This window comes from Daphnia pulex, chromosome 10, assembly GCF_021134715.1.
Source record: "Daphnia pulex isolate KAP4 chromosome 10, ASM2113471v1".
Classification (NCBI taxonomy): Eukaryota; Metazoa; Arthropoda; class Branchiopoda; order Diplostraca; family Daphniidae; genus Daphnia; species Daphnia pulex.
Window position 1 is genome coordinate 2,683,046 of NC_060026.1, and position 23,027 is coordinate 2,706,072.

At 41.8% G+C, this 23,027-nt stretch overlaps 7 protein-coding genes and 1 long non-coding RNA gene across 11 annotated transcripts; 4 read left to right on the plus strand and 4 right to left on the minus strand.

Moving 5' to 3' along the window:
* Nucleotides 1-374: 374 nt before the first annotated feature.
* Nucleotides 375-7,397, minus strand: LOC124205182. Of its 3 annotated transcripts, XR_006879231.1 has the most exons (12): nt 6,910-7,397; nt 6,717-6,828; nt 4,977-6,094; nt 4,743-4,907; nt 4,395-4,649; nt 3,575-3,684; nt 3,310-3,470; nt 2,865-3,240; nt 2,593-2,790; nt 1,499-1,852; nt 1,327-1,407; nt 1,059-1,262 (listed from the first exon to the last, which is right to left on the minus strand). It is a non-coding gene; the product is annotated as an uncharacterized LOC124205182 (long non-coding RNA). The 3 variants fall into 3 exon arrangements; XR_006879229.1 differs by having other exon boundaries at nt 375-1,262; nt 2,593-3,240; XR_006879230.1 differs by having other exon boundaries at nt 375-1,262; nt 1,957-3,240; nt 4,395-4,907.
* Nucleotides 7,398-7,410: 13 nt separating this feature from the next.
* On the minus strand, nt 7,411-7,791 carry LOC124205377 (histone H2A). The gene has a single exon (XM_046602790.1). The coding sequence runs from the start codon at nt 7,789-7,791 to the stop codon at nt 7,411-7,413; it is 381 nt and encodes a 126-aa protein (XP_046458746.1).
* Nucleotides 7,792-8,101: 310 nt separating this feature from the next.
* On the plus strand, nt 8,102-8,534 carry LOC124205175 (histone H2B.3). Its single transcript, XM_046602547.1, has one exon. The coding sequence runs from the start codon at nt 8,126-8,128 to the stop codon at nt 8,495-8,497; it is 372 nt and encodes a 123-aa protein (XP_046458503.1). The 5' UTR covers nt 8,102-8,125; the 3' UTR covers nt 8,498-8,534.
* Nucleotides 8,535-9,352: 818 nt separating this feature from the next.
* On the minus strand, nt 9,353-10,014 carry LOC124205178 (histone H4). Its single transcript, XM_046602550.1, has one exon. It carries the CDS (start codon nt 9,719-9,721, stop codon nt 9,410-9,412), a length of 312 nt encoding a protein of 103 aa, XP_046458506.1. The 5' UTR covers nt 9,722-10,014; the 3' UTR covers nt 9,353-9,409.
* Nucleotides 10,001-10,506, plus strand: LOC124205179 (histone H3). The gene has a single exon (XM_046602551.1). It carries the CDS (start codon nt 10,012-10,014, stop codon nt 10,420-10,422), a length of 411 nt encoding a protein of 136 aa, XP_046458507.1. The 5' UTR covers nt 10,001-10,011; the 3' UTR covers nt 10,423-10,506.
* Nucleotides 10,507-11,492: 986 nt separating this feature from the next.
* Nucleotides 11,493-16,337, minus strand: LOC124205172 (hemocyte protein-glutamine gamma-glutamyltransferase-like). Of its 2 annotated transcripts, none has more exons than XM_046602538.1 (20): nt 16,115-16,337; nt 15,849-15,890; nt 15,733-15,774; nt 15,430-15,654; nt 15,265-15,368; nt 14,956-15,181; nt 14,761-14,894; nt 14,558-14,693; nt 14,249-14,475; nt 13,999-14,176; nt 13,771-13,936; nt 13,605-13,708; nt 13,433-13,539; nt 13,274-13,365; nt 13,058-13,200; nt 12,653-12,987; nt 12,457-12,580; nt 12,223-12,383; nt 12,020-12,156; nt 11,493-11,954 (listed from the first exon to the last, which is right to left on the minus strand). In XM_046602538.1, the coding sequence occupies exons 2-20, from the start codon at nt 15,883-15,885 to the stop codon at nt 11,813-11,815; spliced, it is 2,820 nt and encodes a 939-aa protein (XP_046458494.1). In that variant the 5' UTR covers nt 15,886-15,890; nt 16,115-16,337; the 3' UTR covers nt 11,493-11,812. The 2 variants fall into 2 exon arrangements, with proteins under 2 accessions (XP_046458494.1, XP_046458493.1); XM_046602537.1 differs by having other exon boundaries at nt 13,433-13,542.
* A 3,338-nt stretch (nt 16,338-19,675) lies between these two features.
* LOC124205380 (gustatory receptor for sugar taste 64e-like) lies at nt 19,676-21,128 on the plus strand. Its single transcript, XM_046602804.1, has 5 exons — nt 19,676-20,131; nt 20,196-20,708; nt 20,776-20,859; nt 20,927-21,016; nt 21,075-21,128. Exons 1-5 carry the CDS (start codon nt 19,676-19,678, stop codon nt 21,126-21,128), a joined length of 1,197 nt encoding a protein of 398 aa, XP_046458760.1.
* Nucleotides 21,129-21,566: 438 nt separating this feature from the next.
* Nucleotides 21,567-23,017, plus strand: LOC124205381 (gustatory receptor for sugar taste 64b-like). Its single transcript, XM_046602805.1, has 6 exons — nt 21,567-21,839; nt 21,885-22,022; nt 22,091-22,597; nt 22,669-22,734; nt 22,812-22,901; nt 22,964-23,017. Exons 1-6 carry the CDS (start codon nt 21,567-21,569, stop codon nt 23,015-23,017), a joined length of 1,128 nt encoding a protein of 375 aa, XP_046458761.1.
* The last annotated feature ends 10 nt before the right edge of the window (nt 23,018-23,027 follow it).

Sequence of the window (23,027 nt, forward strand, 5' to 3'; positions counted from 1 at the left end):
CCCTAGCTCCTTAGCACGGGCCGCGCTGTTCGGTCTCGTGGTTTACAAGCCGCGGGGTCGGAGAGTCGCCAAGCCCAAAATTTGCCGCAAGGCGCCTGTTTCAGGCAATGCACCATAGTTCCCCCTTTTCAGCACGGACTTGTCAGCAATGGCAAGTCCCACTTGGTCATAGATCCTTCAGACGTGGCGCGTAGATTAGTAGAGAGCAACCTACGGGTTGTAAGGCGTGGCAGCCAATGGGTTAACTTAAGTGTATGTATATGTGTATGTTTGTATGTGACTGTAAAATGTGGAGGAATTGTGGGAGGAGGTGGGACAATATAACACAATTCTTTTTATGAGTTTTTTGTTCATTGTTTGTAATTTATACCAAGTTTTGTTATGAAATTGTATCAATATATTTCTCTCAACTTCAAAGTCTTTCATTTTTACAAAGGTCAGCCACTTTCCCATTACTTATAAGATTTGATAAAATCTACAGTTACAAATGTCTCGTAACTAGTCCTTGAAATATCATCGTCGAACCACAAGAACATGTCCGTATGAATAAGGCAGTAGTCACCTCTAAAATATAACACAAACAATTCACAATTCAGCATACCGGTCTTGAAGAAATCCAACACCAATAGACAACTGACGCAAAGTTGATAAAATACTAGTACTAGGGCGTTTCTGTGTAATATTTGACCGATTTGGTGGTGTAATAAGCTGGAGCCTCGGTGTTGTAGCTGGGAACGGAGTAGTACTTGGGAGCCTCGGTCTAAAAGGCAAGGGCAACATACATGGTGGTGTAGTACTCCGCTGCCTTGGTGGTGTAGTACTCCGCTGCCTTGGTGGTGTAGTACTCCGCTGCCTTGGTGGTGTAGTACTCCGCTGCCTTGGTGGTATAGTACTCCGCTGCCTTGGTGGTATAGTACTCCGCTGCCTTGGTGGTGTAGTACTCCGCTGCCTTGGTGGTGTAGTACTCCGCTGCCTTGGTGGTGTAGTACTCCGCTGCCTTGGTGGTGTAGTACTCCGCTGCCTTGGTGGTGTAGTTCTCCGCTGCCTTGGTGGTGTAGTTCTCCGCTGCCTTGGTGGTGTAGTTCTCCGCTGCCTTGGTGGTGTAGTTCTCCGCTGCCTTGGTGGTGTAGTACTCCGCTGCCTTGGTGGTGTCGTACTCCTTTGATTGAGTATTGGAAGAATGCAATTGCTGCCGGGTAGGAGATGCTCATTCAATTGATAAATCGCCTTTCCTCTCTTCTTTTATCCGATTTTTTCTCTCCCTGTTTCAAATTTTTAACTTTACGGCTATTACACCTATTGACATACATCACTTGTCGTTAATACCCAAAGTCGGTGGAGTTCGGTACAGTGGTCAACACTTTAGCAACGATAGAACAACCAACAGCAGCGCGACGTCAAAATAAACTGTAATGAATAAAATAAAACATTTTCAGTTATTAATTAACAATTAGAGAACATGTGGAATAATTCAAATTATGTAAAACAGCAGATTTACCAATTGCGAATTGGTTGTGCATTGATGTGTAGCACTTCGGAGCTACAGTGTAGTAGTTGGGGGCAGCGTAGGTTGTAGTGTAACACTCGAGGGCGATGGTAGTGTAGTTAACAGGAGCCTCTGTTTGGTGTTTGCTCGGAGAAGAGCAATACTTGAATTCCTCGGTGTAGTAAACTGGTGTAGCATACGCCCTTGTGTAATATACGGCCTTTTGGGTGTAGGAACTGTTTGCGTATGTTTGTTGTGTAGTAAGACAGTAGCGTTGCGGTTGGGTATCTGCCACACTCAGGGGTCATCCGTACACCAGTGGACGACTCGACCATCAACGATGCACCAAACAGCACGGATAGTTAACTAGACAATTGAATGTGAACATTAATATCCAACTATAAGTGGCACATGAACAAATGTAAGGAAGTCTAATTGATACAAAACTCCATGTAAAATAAACGAATTACCCATGATTGAGAATTGGAAGAAAGCAGCTGTTATCGTGTTGGAGATGCTCACTAGAATGATCTTTATCGCCTTTTCTCTCCTTTTATACGACTTTTTCCCACCCTAACCTTTTTCATCTTAAGCCTTGCGGCAATTTTACCTGCTTGATAATGATCAAACACGTCCCGTTCTTACCCAACCTCTACACCACTACATGGCAAAATTTTTACGTAATAATCAGTGACCTTCGAATTAGCAATTGACATGGGGAAATTAGATGAGAATGATTATAAAAATGACGTAACATTAAAAAAAACTAAAAAGGCCTTCCACACGGTCAGATGCAAGTTAAGTGTCAACAACGCTTCATTGGTTATTCTACTCAAGTGATTTCTAGCAGAAAATAAGCTTCAACTTGGCAACTCATGAGTCATGACCCGCACACATTTAACTATACCAACAAATTTCAACACAAAACCCCACGTGTTATGTAGAACTTCTTTAAAATAAGTCGAAAGCACTTGTTTTCCTCTTCTATCAAAATATTGTCTCTACCCTCTCTACTTCACATTTAAAAAAATCAAACAAATATTCCAGACGGTTCATCTTGAAGAAGAGACACAAGAGGATTAAAGCAAGACCCGTTGGGCCCATACCTATTTCCATTTCTGGCTTCACCATTATGTAGTAAACTGGAGAAGCGTAGGTTGTGATGTAACATTCAAGTGCCTTGGTGGTGTAGTAACTCGGGGCAGTGGAATACCGGTGCAGAAGGTCGGAGCAGCCTAAGTAGTAGCTCGGGTGCCTTGGTTGTGTGGGCCTTGGTGGTGTAGATGGGGGCAGCGTAGGTTGTACTGTAAAACCCCGGGGCATAGATGGTGTAGTCAACAGGAGCCACTGTTCGGTAGTTGCTGGAGCAGAGAAATACTTGAGTATCTCGGTGTAGTAGACTGGGGCAGCAAACGTGGTTGTGTAATATTCGGCCTTGCCGGTGCAGTACTTGGGGGCTTCGGTGTAGCATCTAGGTGTAACGTAGGTTGTGGTGTAGTAAACTGGAGCATCAGTGTAGTATTCCGGTTCAATGTAGTACTAAGAAGAAGCCGCTGTGCAGTAATACTGGCTGCCTCAGATGTGGTTGCGTCTCACGGCGGTGTAGTGAACTGGAGCAGCGTAATATGGTGCAGTACTCCGGTCCCTTGGTGGTGTAAGCTGGGGCAGCGTAGATCGCAGTGTAGTACTTTGGCACTTCGGTGTAGTATTCGATTGCTTTAGTGGTGTAATAAACTGGAGCCTCGGTGTAGTAGCTGGGAACAAAATAGTAATTGGGAGCATCAGTATAGTAACCTGGAGCAGCGTAGGTTGTAGTGTAATACTCTGGAGCTTTGATGGTGTAGTACTTGGGAGCCTCAGTGTAGTACTCGGGCGCTTTGATGAAGTAACTCGGGGCCACCGTATCCAGGAGACATCGGTATACTCGTGGTCGACTCAGGAATCAACGGTACAACACCCAACAGCAGCACAACGCCATAATTAACTGTACAATAAACAATTTAAAAATTAATTTCAATTATAGCTCATCATATCAACTAGAAATGACATAGAAATTTTTCATGACTCAATGTAAAAATGAATATTTACCCATGATTACGAACTGATGAAGAATCAATTGATGACAAAAATAGTGCACTGCAGTTGCTATTGCCGTGTCGGAGATGATCGCTCGACTGATTTCTTTGGCCTTTTTTCTCCTTTAATACGACAGACAATAAACAATTTGAATATTAAATATATTCAATAAATGGCATATTTACAATTGAAAAGAAAAAAAAACAACAAAAATCGACACAAAAAGTTAAAGAATATTTACTCATTGCGAAATTATTTTAGAATGAAGAATGCATTTGGTGACGAATAGTGCACTGCAGTTGCCATGTCGGAGATCCTCACTCAACTGATTTTAAAACACCTTTTTCCTTTTCTTCGACTTAATTTTCACCCTAACCCACCTCTTAACCCTTGCGGCTATTGTACCTGCTTGATAATGATGCAACACGTGTCGCTCCCACCAAACCTCTACCACCAATGCATGACACTTTTACGTAATTATGTTACATATGACCTACAACCAAATTCATAGGAACTGATACTGGTCGATTTTTTTAATTAACGAAGTATTTCCCCGAAATATCGATTAAGAATTTGCTGTGCTTGTACATGTTTAACTAACAAAATACTATAATTAACTTAAGACCATAAATAAATGAAGATAAAACAAATCAAAAAATTGTGACAAGACAAGACGTCACTAATTTGAAGGGAGCGCTGCTTAATGGGCATAATTTTTCGTTATCGATTGTGTTATTGATATGTCTACATTCAATATTAACTAGCATATTAACCAATAGCAAAAAGTAGCATTTATAAAAAAACTTAATATAAAACATTGAAGAATATTTACCCATGATTGCGAATTGGTTGTACGATGAGAGGAAGGAGGGAGTTGGTGACAGTGCGCTACGGTTGTTGCCGTGTCGGAGGTGCTCACTCGACTACTTAAGATCGCCTTTTCTCTCACATTATATACGATTTTTTTCTCACCCTAACCTCTTAAGCCTTGCGGCTATTGGACCTGCTTGATAATGATGGAACACTTCCCGTTCTCACCCAACCTCTACTCCACATGACACGTTTAACGTAATGGTATCTCCGTGACCTTCAAAATTGAAGAAAATGGAAACTTGCCTTCCCTTCTTTAGGTTGACGTTGCTGGGGAAGGGTCTACAACAATCAATATCAAAATGAATACCAAATGGCTGAGCCTTGCGGCTTTTGTATCTGCTTGATAATGATGCAACACGTGTCGTCCTCACCCAACCTCTACATCACCGCATTGACAGTTTAACGTAATATTCCCCGCGACCTTTAAGAGTGAAGGACGTGCAAACTGGCCAACCCGTCTGTAGGTTGAACTCTACAATGGTAATTGAGAAATAATTAATAAACACTGCATTAGTTGGAACATGTTGAAAATATACAGTACCTCCGCATACAAAGGATGGACACAGCCGTGGGTACCTACCACGGCTGTCATGAAACTGGCTGCTAGGCCAGAGCCGCTCCCACTTTCGTTAAGATCCAAATGAAGACGTTAAATCGGCCAAAACAGCTCGCACGACTCTTCCTTCGTCATCCCGTTGCAGTAAAACATTGGCGGATTTCACGTCACGGTGGACCATAACTGAACCGCCCGGCTTCTGCTGAGTGGAATGCAGTAGATGGAGAGTCTCGCGGTGAGATGGCGAGCGATCAGCATCATTTGATTCACGTCTAATTTGAATTTGCTATTTTTTGCTTGGTCGCCGAAAAGATGGTCGAAAAGAGTCCCTCCGTTGGTGAATTCAAAGATGAGCGAGACTCTAATCGATGTTTCACCATCACTCGATCCGTTATCCATGCAAAGACCGAGCAGTCCAATAATATTGCGGTGCTGGACAGCTGAAAAGGCTTCAACCTCTCGTTGAATCATCTTGGCGAACGATCGAGCCTCGACGATTGTGCTGCAACGCCAAGGAGAGCGGATTTCTTTGACGGCTGCTTTACGTCCGTGCCAAGTTCCTTTGAAGACTTGACCGAATTCTTCACGCCCAATCGACTCCTGATAGTTGTCGGTTATCTTTCCAATGCGACGACGGTTGACAACGACAGCTCCGGTTGAGGCGATCACATTGCTCAATCGGACTTGCAGAAGATCAATTTCATTCAGAATTTTAGAAGAGACAGACGATGAGATAGAAGGATTCTTTTCAGGAACACACTAAGTTCGACTTCTTGCTCTAGTGGAAATAGCTGCAGATGTCGATTTGTCGATGACGACCTGCTGCCTCTTAATTCCACTGGGAGGAACAGCCTGTTTGGATTTGGCTTCCTGCAAACTGATCTCCAATTCCTGAATCTTCTTCTGCAGTTCCAGCATCCGCTATAGATCTTCCAACTGAGAAACTCTTCCTTTTGAATCCAAACGTTCCACTGGCTCCGGTTGATTGACTTGTGAAGGGGGTGAAACGGGATCAGGCACATAAATAGGTGATGCATAGATATTTGAATAGCTTGTGATTGTTGATGATGTGGCCGAATATCCCGATGGAACATATTGGCGTTCTAAAAGAAAAATTAAATGTTATGAATCATAACAGAACTATGTACCAAGAGCAGTAAACGAGAAATCAATGGAATATTTACAAAATGAAGAAGGAATCATGTTTTTATCCATTTAGCGATCAAGTGAAATTCTCATGATAGGATAGGTTGAAAACTAGGCAGTTAAAAATAGAAAAAGAATAGCAAAATGTTCACCGAGTGAAATTCCAGTTCATTCACGGTTACATTTGCTCCAGAGCGTACATTACGGAAATTAGACTATTAAGTGAATGAAAAAGGAATTCGGCTTTCCAAATTGTTAAATGCGTGTGGGAACCACATCTTGACCATAATAAGGTTGGCTATGCAAATATAAGAAACAAGTTTTAATTTCTCTACCAGGAGCATCTGATTGCCTACTCGTGTTTTACAAGCAGACAGGGGAGGAGTAATTAGGCTATCCTTTTTAGTTGGGTATGAGCTAGAATTTGTCTTTAGACATGAGAACAAACCCCGAAAAAATCCATCCAGCAAGTGAGCAAACAACAGGAAAAGCATTTTTAGGGTTTTCTATCTAATTATACTATAGGCCTACAACCTTAAATATCGTAGAAATAAAATGAAATGTTGGTCAAATAACTACCTCGCAAATAGAATTTCCTAAAATTTTGGAAAACACAGCTTGAATTGGATTATTTTGTCACAAGCGACCAGAAGTCACGAGGTCACATGAAACATTCAGTTGAAGGAATTATCTGAAAAATTAAATCAAGAATGAAATCAGAATCCACATGGTGTGTTATCTATTAAATCTTTTAAAATCTATCCATCCCAACCTTCAGAATGAAGAAAACCATTTCTCAATTGGTGTAAACTCTTCTTTACAGCCATTCAAGTTCTTTTTCAAGTTGGTCGAAAGGTGTCGTGGTAAAATGCAATACCAGATACTTCGTGCTAGTGATTGGTGCTATTTTCCATTAAAAATAAACAAAAAAAATCCGAATCAGTGAGAATGAGAATTATCGACAGAATCGCTGTCACACCACCCGCAACCAATAAACAACAAGCCAAACGGCGACCATGTTGAATTTCAACTAGAGCTAAGGGGGAGTGGGCAAGGTTGCCTGAATTAACAAGGTGGATCATAAACTGATACTGAATTCAGACATTGATTAAGATATTTATAAATCTGTACAATAACATGTAAAATTTGTAATCGAGTTTTTCTCTCAGTCAGAAACGAAATAATGTGCGAAATATAGCATTTAGCAAATTCCTTTTTTCTAGAATAAATTGGTGGCCCTGAAAAGGGCCGTTTGTTTAAAGACGGGGGAAGTTTAAGCCTTGGCGGGTTTGTCGGTCTTCTTGGGCAAGAGAACGGCCTGGATGTTGGGCAAAACACCACCCTGAGCGATGGTGACACCGGAGAGAAGTTTGTTCAACTCTTCGTCGTTGCGGATGGCCAATTGCAAGTGACGAGGGATGATACGGGTCTTCTTGTTGTCACGGGCGGCGTTACCAGCCAACTCGAGGACCTCAGCGGCCAAGTACTCCATGACGGCAGCCAAGTAGACGGGGGCACCGGCACCGACGCGCTCAGCGTACGATCCTTTGCGAAGCATTCGGTGGATACGACCGACGGGGAATTGAAGTCCGGCCCTGCTGGAACGGGTCTTTGACTTTCCCTTGACTTTGCCTCCTTTACCACGACCAGACATGTTAAGATGTAGAGTAAGTAAACGCGGTTCCTACAATCAAGGAACGAGTGATGTATACAATTTGAAAAATCGACGTTTATATAGTCGCTTGATGTCGGATTCAGAATGCAATTTTGGTAGCCAATCGGTAAACTTTTATTTGCCCCGCCTTTCTTTCATGTCTCCCCTGATTGTGTTACTAGCTCCGCCCCCGAGTGAACATCTGCTGCTACACGTAAGTCTCTGGAGACGCGAGTTTTGGCTACCATCAAGTAGTGAGGGGGAGCCAACTTCAATATAAAGACGAAATTTGAAGAGTCGGTCGTTACTTTCTCAGATTTACTCAAGTCCTAGCATGCCCCCCAAAGTAAGCGGAAAAGCTGCGAAGAAGGCCGGCAAGGCCCAGAAGAACATTGCCAAAGGAGACAAGAAGAAGAAGCGCAAGAGGAAGGAGAGCTACGCCATTTACATCTACAAAGTGTTGAAGCAGGTCCACCCCGACACTGGCATCTCCTCCAAAGCCATGACCATCATGAACAGCTTCGTCAACGACATTTTCGAGCGCATCGCTGGAGAGTCGTCCCGTCTTGCCCACTACAACAAGCGTTCGACCATCACTAGCCGGGAAATCCAGACGGCCGTCCGTCTGCTCTTGCCCGGTGAGTTGGCCAAACACGCCGTGTCTGAAGGCACCAAGGCAGTCACCAAGTACACCAGCACCAAGTAGATTGTTCATCTCGGTCCCTTCCAACCAATCGGCCCTTTTCAGGGCCACCAAATTTTCAAGAAATGAAAACTATCTAACTGCTTTTGACATTTGTCTAGTCGAATCCTAAACTCGACCCAATTTGTGAAACGGAACGTTATGAATTGCTTTGTATCTAGAGCTTATAGTCTCTTTTCACCAGTTTACTATTCTACATGGCAATAGCTCTTCTGTAGTTCACGTTTGCCAGATTTGACACAATGCGTTGAATGTTGAATAGTGAATACAGAGAAAAGGGGATCACGAAATTGGTCTCCGAAGCAATCACGTAAATTTTTTACGTACTAAGCAAATATTATAAAAATGTTGTTAAATACGATGGGAAGTTATTACATATTTTAGATTCAGATCAGACAGACGATTCGATTAAAAGTAGAAGTTGAAAGAAAGAGTTCAAAAATCAACATATCTAAGCAATTTTTATAAATGGCACAGCCATTTAATTTAATTCAAATAGTAATCAAGATAAGAATCACCGACAGTTGCGAAAAAATGTTTCAGTAGCTAAGAGCAACTCCAGAAATTGACGAGAATTAAAGGCAGAATAGAGAGGAAATATTAAGAAATTATAGTATGGAAAATCTGAGAAAAAAATAGCTTCTGGATATTTTACGATTTAAGTTATTTGGCTTAACACCGTGTAATACGTATCATAAGAACTTTATATTTCCAAAAATATTTTTTAAGGTGCACCAACACTTAAATAATATTAAAGCATTGCTCCAACGGCTGTATGAAATCATGTTTTTGTTCTTTTTTGCTTATAGAAAGTCGACAAGAATATAGTTGAGAAATCTTTTTCTTTAAGTAAATGGTGGCCCTGAAAAGGGCCGATTGGATTGAAAGATCGGAGTATCAATAGCTAGAAAAGATTTAACCGCCGAAACCGTACAGAGTGCGGCCCTGGCGTTTCAGTGCGTAGACGACGTCCATGGCCGTCACCGTCTTCCTCTTGGCGTGTTCAGTGTAGGTGACGGCGTCACGAATCACGTTCTCAAGGAACACCTTCAACACACCGCGGGTCTCCTCGTAGATGAGACCAGAGATTCGCTTGACACCACCACGACGGGCAAGACGACGGATGGCCGGCTTGGTGATTCCCTGGATGTTGTCACGCAAAACTTTGCGATGACGTTTGGCGCCTCCCTTGCCGAGTCCTTTTCCTCCTTTGCCGCGACCAGTCATTTTCAAATGAGTTTCAGAGATTTAAAAAATATCGAATGATGTTAAACTCACTATGGGCCCAATATATACCCTACCGGATCCTCAAGCTGAACTCCTATTGGTGGAACTCAGCTCCAGCCATCACTTGTCAACAAAAAGGATTTCCGTTATAAATTTTTCTTTTCCCTCCCATTTTTGAACTAACCAATCCCTAGCCAGTGAACTCGCTTAGCTCCGCAACGTCCGTAGGTTCCCCAGATATACCAAGCACTTTTCACTAGTTAGGACATCTGTAATTTCAGTCGCTCGAAATGGCTCGTACCAAGCAGACCGCTCGCAAATCCACCGGTGGCAAGGCGCCCCGCAAACAGTTGGCCACCAAAGCCGCTCGTAAAAGTGCCCCGGCCACTGGAGGAGTCAAGAAACCCCATCGTTATCGTCCCGGCACCGTCGCCCTTCGTGAGATCCGTCGCTACCAAAAGTCGACCGAGCTTCTCATCCGCAAGTTGCCATTCCAGCGCTTGGTCAGAGAAATCGCCCAGGATTTCAAGACCGACTTGCGTTTCCAGAGCTCGGCCGTCATGGCCCTGCAGGAGGCCAGCGAGGCTTACTTGGTGGGTCTTTTCGAAGACACCAATTTGTGCGCCATCCACGCCAAGCGAGTCACCATCATGCCAAAAGACATCCAGCTCGCTCGCCGTATTCGTGGTGAACGTGCTTAAGCGACCTATTCCATTTTGACTAACCAATCGGCCCTTTTCAGGGCCACCATTTACTAAAGAAAAAGATTACCAACCACCCATAATTTTCATTACAATATTCTTGGAAATCTTTCTTGATGTCACAGACTGATGTCAATTAAAAGGACTGGCCTACAATAGAGAATACTTTACTTATCACCAACCAACTACTGTTTCTTTCTAAATGTCAAAATTTTTAAATACTAAATCTGTTCTGTGATTTCAATGTGCCTATGAAAACGGTTCAATTTTCTGTAAACAAGAACAGACATGGAATTGTTATACAATAATTTGGAACTGCATCCAGATAAGTAAAGTACAATATATGAAAGCTGTAGTGGGCTTAGAGTTTAAATAATGGGAAAATTGAATTTTAGAACCAACCTTGTTTAGTTTTAGTGGTTTTCAAATAAGATCTGGCAGTCGGTTTATCATTGTGAAGTTGTGATCCTCGCGACTCATGCTTTCAATCCCATTACTTTTATTCAAATTCACAACCACAGTCCAAATCCCTTACTATTTGTTTCAATATTCTGAGAAATAGATAAAAATTGCAATTTGCAAACAAGAACCATGCAAGAACACAGACGACTGTAACAAATCTACGCAGACGACAAAGTAAACAAAACAAGCCACCTGGTGGCCAAAATTGCGAGCTCATCTAGCATTTTTGACGGCGCGACCCCTCAAAAACTTATTGCGGATTGCTCTCTCCACTTTTACGAAAGGAAGCAAAGAAATAGAAATGGGTGAATAAGAGAGATTTAAGGGACGAGAGACTATTTTTACATCGATAATTGATCTCAAAGTAATTGATTCAGTTCTGATTACTTTTCTTTTCCTTTTACTCTACTTCTTAATGGGCTCCAAAGAAACTAACAAATCTCGTCTTCGGACGTCACCTTTTCTTTATAAAAAAATTTCTCTCAAACTTTAGTGAAGACCCGGTAGGCCGTGATAATACCTCATTTCCACGACGAGTACAATAACATTACCTCTATTTAAGAAATTATAGCACATCGATGCCGTTAAACAAGTCAATGCACAAGGAATCTGATTGATGAAATTTATTCTGGTTGACTAAAACCATCACCCAGAAAGTATATAAGAAGATTAGCAGTAAACCAACACCATCAGTAAGAAGAGGAGCATAAGAAGAGTGGTTAAATTGGATACAATAATAACGCAAATGGTTCATTTTTGGGTTTATAATATGTAAATGAAATAGAGTTGTAAAAAGTGCAGAGAAAACGAGAGTTACTTGACTAATTTGCAACACTTTTCCATGGGCAAGTCCAAGTCCGTTTCAAGGTCCAGATTGTCATGTCGAAGGAGTTTACGTGGTAGTCGGGTTGCTTCGATGAGAAATATCTCAGTCACGAACGTGAATCGGACGAGAGCCAACAATGTCGCCCAATTCGCGAGAGTTGAAAGTGGCAACCAATTTGCGCTCACCGTTGAATCGAGGAATGAACTTTTGGGCGAAACTGATCATCTCTCCCGGTTTCACGTCACTGGCGAACAGAATTACTTGAAATAAATGAATATTACATTAAAAAAATAAATAAAAAAATCTCACCGGTATTTCACAGTTTGTGGGCGAACAAGGCCGGGTCCTTCGAATGTGAACTCGCACTCTGTCAGAGTAACTGACACTGGGTTCATGAAGCTGAACGTAGCGAAGCAATCCTGACCCACCTGCGGGTTTCCTCGGATCTAAATTAAATTCAAATATTTAACATAAGAGCTGCGTAAGACCACAGTAACGCTTAAGAAAGCTACCTGGACATCCAACTTGGGTTTCTCCAGCTGGAAGTCATCTTCTTCGCTCCACGACTGCTTAGTCTCTTGCACAGAAGCCATGGCAAAGATCTTGATATGGCCATAGTCGACAATTTTGTCGCGATATTCGTCCCAGCTGATGCGGACTTGCAGAGTTTCTCCTGATGTTTGAATTGCAACGAGATCAGTCGGGAAAATTTCATAATCAAAGTAGGCAGAAACAAAAATACTTACGGCCTCCAGGTTGAAGAACAAACTGACGATCGCTGCGACCAAGACGACGCGCAGTAACTCCGGTGTAATAAACGGAGTTTGCAGATAGGATCGTCGTGATGGTTCTCATTTCTTGTGAACGATTCTAAAATTGAAATCGAGCCAATAACATTTTTAAATCGAGGAAAGTGCGGGAATTTCTTGCGGTTTAAAATACCTGGACAAGAACTTGGAGATTGAAAGGCTGTCCCCAGGCAACTTTTTCTTGCTCGATCAAGTCAAAGTAAACATCTTCGTTGACTGGTCGGTTGTCAAACATCGGCTGAGTTCGTTCAACACTGCGAGATGCGTTCATGGCTGAGACGCGTTCCGCTGCAGAGCTACCGGAATCGGTAGGATGACGTGATTCATCATACCAGGGTTTGCGAGCGATATCGACTGAACTCAATCGACGCACAGATGTTCCAGGGTAGTGCATCATATCCCTATTGTTATCTCTATCCCTCATATTCATATCTCTCCTTTCCAGATAGGGTGACGACATTCCCTGATCTTTTCAATCACAATGAGATACAAATGTTAATAGTGGCTAAATCGATTTGACATTGTTCTAGAGCCTTACTGAAGTGACAGTTGAAATCGCCTTGCTTCTGGTAGCGGGACATGCCATCAGGGTTCTTGTAAAGACTCGTGATATCTTCTGCGTCGGCGTCGCTGACGTCATCGTCCGCTCCCGGTCGCTTGGTTAAGATCATGCGGCCGACCCTGAAAATTTTGAATGGAATGAGCTCTAACTATTGACACGCAAATAGCTAAAAAAAAATGTTTTAAATGTTACTGGTAGTTGTTGACGTGAATTTTCCTGTATCCCCAGTGTGAAGTCTCGTCTTCCTGGAAGTGACTCACTTCAGCGTTGACCTCAGCAAACAGCTGCAATTTTCAGTTTGTCATCAATCGTCACTTTTAAAGGTAATAATTTCTTCTTTTAAAATCTTACATATGGCGTGTCGAAAGCGAATCCAACTTCGCCACGACGAACCGACTCGACGGAAGAGGGTCCACGACGGAAAGCTTCAACGGCCAACGGTCCACGGCTCTTTTGATCTACTAAATGATTAAATGTGATTAAAACATTTCACGATTTTAATTAAACAGTTTGGGTAACAAACCTCCCGTGTTCTTCTGCCAGAAATGAGGAGGGGGAGTGGGATCAATAGCCTGCCATCCATTGCAATTGGCTTGGAGATCAGGTCGTGACATCCAAACTTCAGTCCTTCTCGGTCAATCATAAAATTAAAACGAAGATGAAGCATCTAAAGAATAAAATATTGTTACCAAGCGTGGAAGTTCCAAACGGCATCCTGATTGTCGCCATCTGGGCCACCTTTCATCTCATCGCCAAAGATGTCAAAGTACTTGTCGACGGACAGGGTGTGGTTGGTATCACGTGCGGAAACGAAATTGGTCACGGGACGAGATGGAATACCCAAAGCGCGGAAGACTGTCAACATTTATAGAGGGGATTATTACGGAAGCATGAAACTCGGTCATAGATTTAATTACTGGAAGTGGCCACGGCGGCAAACACCCAGCATTGTCCGTATTTGACTGGCTTGGATCCGTTGCGCAAGTAGTGCTCGAAGATTTTGTTGCTTCCAGTCCACACCCACGGGCAAACACCATCTTCGAACGAGCCTTCCCATTTGCCTTCCAATAATCCAAAGCCTTCGTTGGCGTTAATCTGTTAGTTCAAATGAAAAATAATCAAGAAATCGTTCACCAGCCTATGAATAATGAAATGTCATTTGATTACGATGGAAGCAATGGCGCGGACGACTTGGACAGGGTTGCCTCTCTCGGTCGGGTTGAGACCAGACTGTTCAAGCAAAAGTTGGGCAGCTGGCAGAGCAACGTCGGAGAACTGTCCGTAGACCCAACGGCGTCCTTTCGGGCGATGGTGAGTGCCTACAAAGACCTTGCCAGTCTCGTTCATGAGATACTCCCTGCGAAGCTCCTCGTTGTCCAAGTAAACTGGGTCGTCTGTTAAATGTCATGGTGTAAAATAATCAAAATTTTGAATAAGCGATTCTAACATAAAATGGTGTCTAAACGAATAACGCACCTCGGCAGAAGGGGTTGAACAAGATGTAAATGTCATCCTTGAAACGGAATTCGTCAACGCGCGCACCGGGTGTCGTTGTCGTCGTTTCAATATTCACTCGCCATAATCCGACGAGCGCGTTGGCGGGGATGTGAACCTACCAAAATCGAAAGACATTTAAATTTAAGGCACCGCCAAGTAATTCAGATTTTGGATAGTTTTACTTGGAAAGTGATGTTGAAACCCTCCTGTTGATGGAGACGCATGTCCCACTTTTGCGGGGCCCGACTGAATTCGCGCTGATTCATGCGGAAAGGCAAAACGACTTTGGTTCCCTTGGTCACTTGAGGATTGGGTCCTAAAATTCATAATATTAGCGCTGAATTCTACTACTATCCATTTCGTGACTGTCTGTTTACCAAAAGTAAACGATGCCCGCAAGATGTCACGGCGTGGATCAAAGTTACGATCCTTCATGCGGATAGCCATGAAGAAAGGCTGGCCACGACGGAGAACGGTAGTCGACGGTGAAGAAGATGAACGGTAGTCCATCGACAACATTGGGGACATTGGTGACATCGAAGACATGGAAGCCATATTTGTCACGGACCTGGACATAGCCATGGATGATGGAGATCCAATGTCCTGTTATTAAAGTTTACAGTCGACAATTAGCGTACGAAATTAGCCTTATCACAAATAAGTATCATCATTTTTATAATAATTACGCGGCCGTTGTCGAAAACCATCTCGTAGCGATCAGTGCGATGTTCTCGGGCGTTGTCTCGTGAGAACAGCTCAACAGATTCGATCTTCAGGTTATCGGATGGCACTAGATAGTTTTTCAAATTTCAAATTTGCTGTAGAACGAATGAAACTGAGAAATGTATTACTTCCATCGGTACGAATCTCTTCGACAGCTCGTTCAGCGCGACGACGTCTGTCCAAATCTTCGGCGTAGTGCGAGACCAATGAGGCGCGGTAAGCGGCGTTGCTGCCACCGGGACTGACTCCGGCGTTGTTACCCATTCCATCGCGATCGTTGTTACGGCGAACGAAGCTCGACGAATGGGCCAAGTTGTTCAAACCGGAATTGCTCATTGAACGATGCAACATAACTACGGATATTTTTGAAAAAAAAAACAGCATGACAAGATTATGGAAAATTTAGTATTTTGGAATGTGCTGCTATTTACCTGGTGATCCTTGTTGAGTCATGTTCGAACGACGCAACATGCCTAAGTCAGATTTAAAAGAATTTCAATCAACATCGCATTGGATTAAAGAGGGAAATATTTTCAACTAATTATACCTGGAGATCCGGGTTGATTCAATGATGAAGAACTCATTGCGCCTAAAAAATGAAATGAATAAATTATAGAAACGAAATAAATACTCATTTTGAGCATAAAACATATTGCATCGTAGCGGGTAAACCCCTTTTAAGAACCATTTAGATAAATAAGATACTAAAAAGTAAAATGAATAAATAACGAACAATGAACGAAAGAACAAAAAAATACAAAATTGGAAAACACTTAAGTAGATTTCCTAAAAATTAGCAGTGAAATAACTTACCAAGATCAAATTGGTTTCTTTGGTCAAAATCAGAGAGGACGCAGCAAGACAGACCGGAGCCCGTGGTTTAACAAACGTGTCTACCTTTTTGGGGAAGACAGGTCTACAGCACAAATGTCTCAACTCAAAAAGAGACGGATAGGCTGAATTGGGTATTTAACTCGACGTTCCCGCGATCCAACGACGTGTTTACGCAGCTAATGCAAAACCAACACGAATTCATTCGGCATCTTCCTTCGCTATTTATCCCCATCGCATGCATCGTTGAGTTTGTGGTTCCAGACATCCTAGTTACAGATACGGAACTGGAACAAAAGCAGATGGAATTACTTTATAGTCACAACTATACCCTTTCAATTATGTATACTCACAGTCACGGGTATTCAATTTCGAATGAAATTGGAAACATTTCTCATAATTTGTATAATAATTACACACAGACAATGTCGAAATCCATCTCGTAGCGGTCACTGCGATGTTCTCGGGCGTAGTTTCGTGAGAAAATTTCATAAGAATAATTATTATCGGTTCCATACACAACTTCAAATACGACTTGAAAATGGAAAAGAAGTAAGGACGTTTGCATTGCATGCAGATAGCCATGCCAATAAACGTGCTTCGATATGCAATGATGATAAAAGCAACCAAAATAATGCTGAAATCTGTTGTGATGGAGATGACATGAATTTCTGGGAGGCTTACACAAACAGTTTTAATTAGAGTGGCTAAATTCAGCATTTTTAATAGGCGATCGTCATTGTGGACAAAAATTTGTCGTAAGAAATTTGTGCGCGGCAGCGCTGTGCTTGCGTGTTCATCAAAGGTCTCCCTGCCACCACGGAGCTTAGAATCGATTGTGTTCCATTAGACTTTGCTTTAAGGAAAGAAAATGATTTCCTATAAGAATGTAAAGCAAACGAATTTTAAATAAACACTTCCGAATTACAGTATGTGCACTAGGATACATCAGGGCAAGAACGGACCGAAAGGAAAAACGGCGAAAAACGGGGTCGTGCGCTAAAAACGAAACGATCTGGAAACAACTTGGGAAACATTATAACGTCTGGCAAGTCTATCGTATCATGGTTTTTGTTTGAAGAAACGAATTATTAAATTTCAAAGCAGAAAGGGTGGAAGGCAATGGAGCGAAAACGCCAAGTGGGGTCGGCCTTCGAGATTTTATTTCTTCTGCATAGAAAATGAGTGTTGTTTAGTTATAGTTATAAAAGTAATTTGAAAATGGAAAAAAAAAATTATTTTAATTTTGCATGAAATCCCTTACCTTATGTGTTTCCCCAGATTATTCTTAAACTCCAATTCTCCAGAAGCGTGGGAAAACTGCCAATGTGATATGAGCGGTGGCAGCCACATCAACGACATCAACTTTAAGCAGTTCAGACAAGAAGGGCATGGCAAACGGGATTGAAGCCACGTAACCTTGTTCAAGATTCGAGACGAACGCCGACAACGCAGAAAGTGATCTCCGTCGAACGTGAGGCGAGTTGCTTCTTCTCTTCAGCAGCAATTGGTAGTCAAAGTGCCTTCCATAAACAGTCATCGGTCTCAGCAACGGCCATCTTAATTATGAATGGGATGAGGAGATCTTTGACGTCGCTTGACGGCATCATCTTCTCCTATAGCTGATTTTCGAGCTGATCCACCATAGACTCCATGAGAGTTTCAAATCGTTCCTTGTTGAAGAAATTCTCGTTATCGTGCAAGCAAACGCGGTAGAGGCAACGCAGCACGTATTCGAGTAGCATCAACGTGTTCCCTTCGGCATGGGGTCCGTTGAATGGTAAGGATCCCTTCTGAGTGAAGTTGGTGTCGACAATCACCTGGGCTGCATTTCGGATAAAGTGGCCAGCAAAGACGACAAAGAGACCCTTCAACTTTTCGGCCAACTGCATCGCAAGTTGTAAAAAGTAATAAGACGCTCTTTCCCCATATTTCGTGTAGCCCAATCGTACAGCTGGAAATAGAGCGCCCGGATCCTGGTCTCAGGGAGTTTAAGTGCTAATGAAACCAAAGCCGATCGACTGGTTCTTCTGCCGCATTCATCTGTTCAACAGTTGCTTGCTGAACGCTCCTCAGTAACAACCCAGCAACGATCCCGTTTCACGACTTGAATTTTGTTCAACGATGAAATTTTTCAAAGCAGCGAGTTGGATAGTGAGCTCTTCGTTGCTCATGGCAGCAAAACTTCCTGACAGGATGGACATCAAAGGTGTGATGGAAAGTGTCGGAATGAAAAGTTCAGTTTCAATCATGGTCACTTCAGCGTATACTTGAGAGACGCCATTAATTAATAACCGGGGTAGGCTGGCCGTTGCTAGGATTTGCTGAATAGACTGATAACTTGACTGAAGTTTTGACGAGTTCCTCCGATCGGGATACTTGCTGACGTGTCCATTTAGAAGGGACGGGAGAAGAACAGCCAATAATGTGGTTTTTTGCAGTGCAACTTGGATTTCTGAAGGGGACACTGTCATTTTCTAAACTGGTTCTTCAATCCAATCAGTTGAATGGCTCTGAAGTGTTGTGTGTTGTGAAATGACAGCAAACACATAGGCATCAGAAATTCAGAATTAAACTGCAATGTGAAAAAGCGATTCAAAAGCCATTTCTAATGCTTTATGTTAACTTCTCAGGTTGAAATATGGGCCAACTAACAACAACAACTTCATTAGCTGTTCTTTCTAGTGCAACTGTATGAACAGATGTGTGTTACCTTCCGATGAAAAACCTAATGTCCAGTTTCTCCAGCTGGGCAGTTGATTGAGACCAGATAAATCTATAAAGGAGAATAAAATAACCCATGTTTCTAACATTTTCACACTGATTCAGGAAACAAGAATATATACCTTTTCATAAACTGCATCTTTGTTCAAATTTGCTGAACTTCAAGATCAACAGGAGACTGAGATTTTTACGTGCATATATTGTCGTCTTCACATAGTGGTTGATGAAAAGTAACAAACGTCTATGTAACAAACTAAGAAAGTAAAAAAACTATAACTATTAACTACCTGGAAGAATGAAATTAACTGCTTAAGTGCTCTTACTTTTAGCATTATAGATTATAAAATAGGGTTATTAACGGATAATGGGAAGAAGAATGAAGGATTGACGAAGCCGCCAAATCTAAGTCCCTCTGGCGGCGAATGCATATGGTAATGGTGGTAACCATAGCTACGGGGTGCAACACATATTCTGATATTTCTAAAAAAGAAAATTGCTGTAAAAAAAATTTTATAGGCCTACTTGGACAGGCTCTCAATTTAGTTAAATGTAAATAAACAAAACTATTGATATGCACTTTGCTCTATGTTTACATAATTGAAAATTGAAATGCATGTGTCACATGGGAAATGTCGATATTCCATTAGTGAAGTGAACAACACAATCCATGTTGGGCATTTCTGTTGCAAATGGCAAGTTCCCCAAGTCAGTAGAATTCAACAAAATAAATACAGCACTTAGTAGGTTGTAGGACGTCCAACTAATAACTTGTTCATACTCTGGTATATAGTTAACATTCAAAACAGCATTATAAGCTAAATGGCGAAAAAACCTGATGTCATTCAACTGTGGAATCCAGTGATTTCTTTCCTTCGTTGCTATGGAGTCGTTCCATTAAAGCAGTGCGACAAGGATCCATACTTTGAACGCAGCTCCGGCTCGTTCTGTTGGTGTCTGTCCGTTGCTTTGATTTACCTTTTCACGTTCGCCATCTCGGTTTGTCTCGTCATTGACACGTTCAATAGTTCCTCGAAGATGATAGCCGACGCTACTTTCTACTTAATTTACTACGCCCATTGCGAAATGACCCTGGTATTCTTCTTGTACTATTCCGGAGAACTCGTGTCCCTATTTCAGCACTGGGTCGAAACTGAACGTCAACTTCATTTGAGAAAAATCTTCATTGGAAAAATCACAAAGGCGCAGTGCTGGCTGATTTTCATTGCCACGGTTATCTTGTCCAATCTTGAAAACGGTTTCTACATCACTGGTGCGGTATGTAAGAATGAATTCTGCAAAACATTTGCGCTTCTATTAATTCAGAGAAAATATTTATTAGGTAATGGACGCAAAAAATATGACCGAAATCATTTACCTTTTGGTAAATCTGGCCGGAAAGGGAACAGACTTGAGCCCTTATTTCGGTGGCTATAAAAATGTTTACGCATTCGCGCTGATTTTCGTCGAGTCGTTGAGCGAAGTCGCTTGGATTGCCGGTGATTTGATCATTGTCTTGATCTCTATTCTGCTCCGCCGCTATTACGAAGTGTTAAACAGACAACTACCTTCTCAACAATGTGGTATCATCTCCTTGCGCCAACTGGAAGAGATCCGCCGGGTGCAATTGGCCATCTCCACTTTAGCCCAAAAAATAGCTGAAGTTTTCTCACCACTGATTCTCATAACGATCGGCTGCAATGTCGTTTACATCCTGACTTTTCTGTACTCCGGACTGGAGGCCGATATCACTAGCCCAAGCTTCTTTGTTCGTTTCGTTTTCACTTATTCGTTCATCTACATTGTGCTTAGGCTAACATTCTCCGTCTACCTGGCGAGCCTTCTAAATGAAATGGTGAAATTATTTGCCAATATTTAGCAATAATTAGGAAATGTAATAATTAATTAATTCTTTTTCACAGCCACGGAATACCATACATTACCTGTGTGGTTTGCCGTCCATAGTCGGGAATAACACTGAGCAACAAAGGAGGAGATTGATTAAGGTAATAATACCTAAAATTAATTTCATGTGTCGAGAATTATTTCAACAGTCTACGACGAATTTGACAGATGGATCTGATTATAGAAGAAATACAAAGCGAATCAACAGCTCTTGGCGGAGGTGGCTTCTTTATTCTTTCCAAGTCATCAGCCGCATCGGTAAAAACATTAAATATTATTAGACGAGGATTTCTGATTGATATTCTTTCTTATCTAGCTATTCAGTTTAATCGTTACATATGAAGTTGTCATGCTACAGTTGCCTCACTAATAAGAACTTAGCTGACACGTTGCTTTACATCAAATGAATAATGTATCGGAATCAATAATATATTCAAAATCTAAAAAAATAATCCGTTGGTTACATTTGTTTGACTATGTAATGCATTTCCCTTAGTTCCAGGTTAGTTTCTTCAGAGTAAACACTCTGACGTGTTTGTAGAAGCTAATGGAATGAATGACAGCAAAGGACTTTAGCTAGGAAAACTTCGTTGCTATGTCCATACAGCAGAAGTAAACAATACGAAACGATTGTGTTGTGTTGCTACCCATATTGCCACAAGTATCAATCCAATAATGAAACAAATATGGGGTAGCAACATAAGGCGCATGTTCTGTTGAATACTCGGTATAGGTTCAAGGCTGAGCCCATAGAATTTGTTAAAACGTAGTGGCATTCACACCTTCTGTTTCTGCCATTATTACAACAATGAAGAAAAAGCCAGATTTCATTCAGCTTTGGAATCCAGTCATTTCATTTTGTCGAATTTACGCGGTTATCCCTTTGAGACAATCCGACAAGGAACCCTATTTCGAGCGATGCTCCGGTTCACTTTGTTGGTGTCTTTTAGTCGCCTCGATTTACCTTTTCGGCTTCGTCCTCTCCGTCATTCTCGTCTTGGACACTTTCAGTAGCTCGTCAAAGATTATCGCCAACGCCACTTTTTATTTGATTTATTACGTTCACTGCGAAATGACTCTGGTATTTTTCATTTATCGATCTCAAGATCTCTTGGATCTATTCCAGAATTGGATCCAAGTTGAAAATCTTTTGATCAAGCACAAAATTCATCTGGGTAAAGTCTTGGTAGCTCAGTGCTGGACCATTGTTATTGCTACCTTAATCATGTCCCATCTCGAAAATGGCTGTTACATCATTAGTGCGGTAAGCATTAGTCTTTTTGCACAATCAATTAGCCATATTATATCGATCGAGCGCTTAATTTTATTTAGGTAATCGACGCTGAAAGCCTATCCGATACTATTCACCTCTTCGTAAATTTAGCGGGAAAAGGGACAGATTTAAATCCTTATTTCGGTGACTATAAGGATATCTACGGTTTTTTCCTCATTTTTGTCGAGTCGTTGAGTGAAGTCGCTTGGATCTCTGGCGATTTGATTATTGCTTTAATCTCAATCATCTGTCGTCGCTATTACGAAGCGCTACAAGAGAAATTGCTTTCCGATAATCATCATTCCTTCCGACAGCTGGAAGAGCTCCGGAAGTTACAACTGGCCATTTCTACGTTGGTCCACAAAGTGGCTGAAGTTTTCTCGCCACTAATTCTCATATCTGTCGGATGCAACGTCGTTTACATCCTTGCCTTTTTGTACTCCGGACTGGAGGCTGATTTGTTCAGCCCAAGTTTTCTCGTCCGTCTCATTTTCACCTATTCTTTTATCTACGTGGTTCTCAGACTAATATTCTCCGTTTTCTTGGCTAGTCGACTAAGCGAAATGGTTTACATTTTAACTAATAAATTTCGAATGGCCGATAAGACTGTTAACATCTTTTTACTTATAATCCACAGCCGGAGAAAACCATCGACTACTTGTACAGTCTACCTTCGATTGTTGGTTCCAACTCTGACGAGCAAGTAAACAGAGCTATAAAGGTAAAAACAATCTAAAATCAATTGGAAAAATTAATTGTCACTTTTTGGGGGTATTTCAGATGATAATGATTGTACAAGAAATTCAAAGTAATCCAGTCAGTCTTGGTGGAAGTGGATTCTTCGTTCTCTGCAAATCATCTGCAGCGGCAGTAAGAAACATTTTTTAATAACTAGATTTTAGTCATCCTCTTTACCTTCCATGTTATTACAGTTATTCAGTTTAATCGTGACGTACGAGGTCGTCATGCTACAACTGCCACGCTAAGAAATGTTGA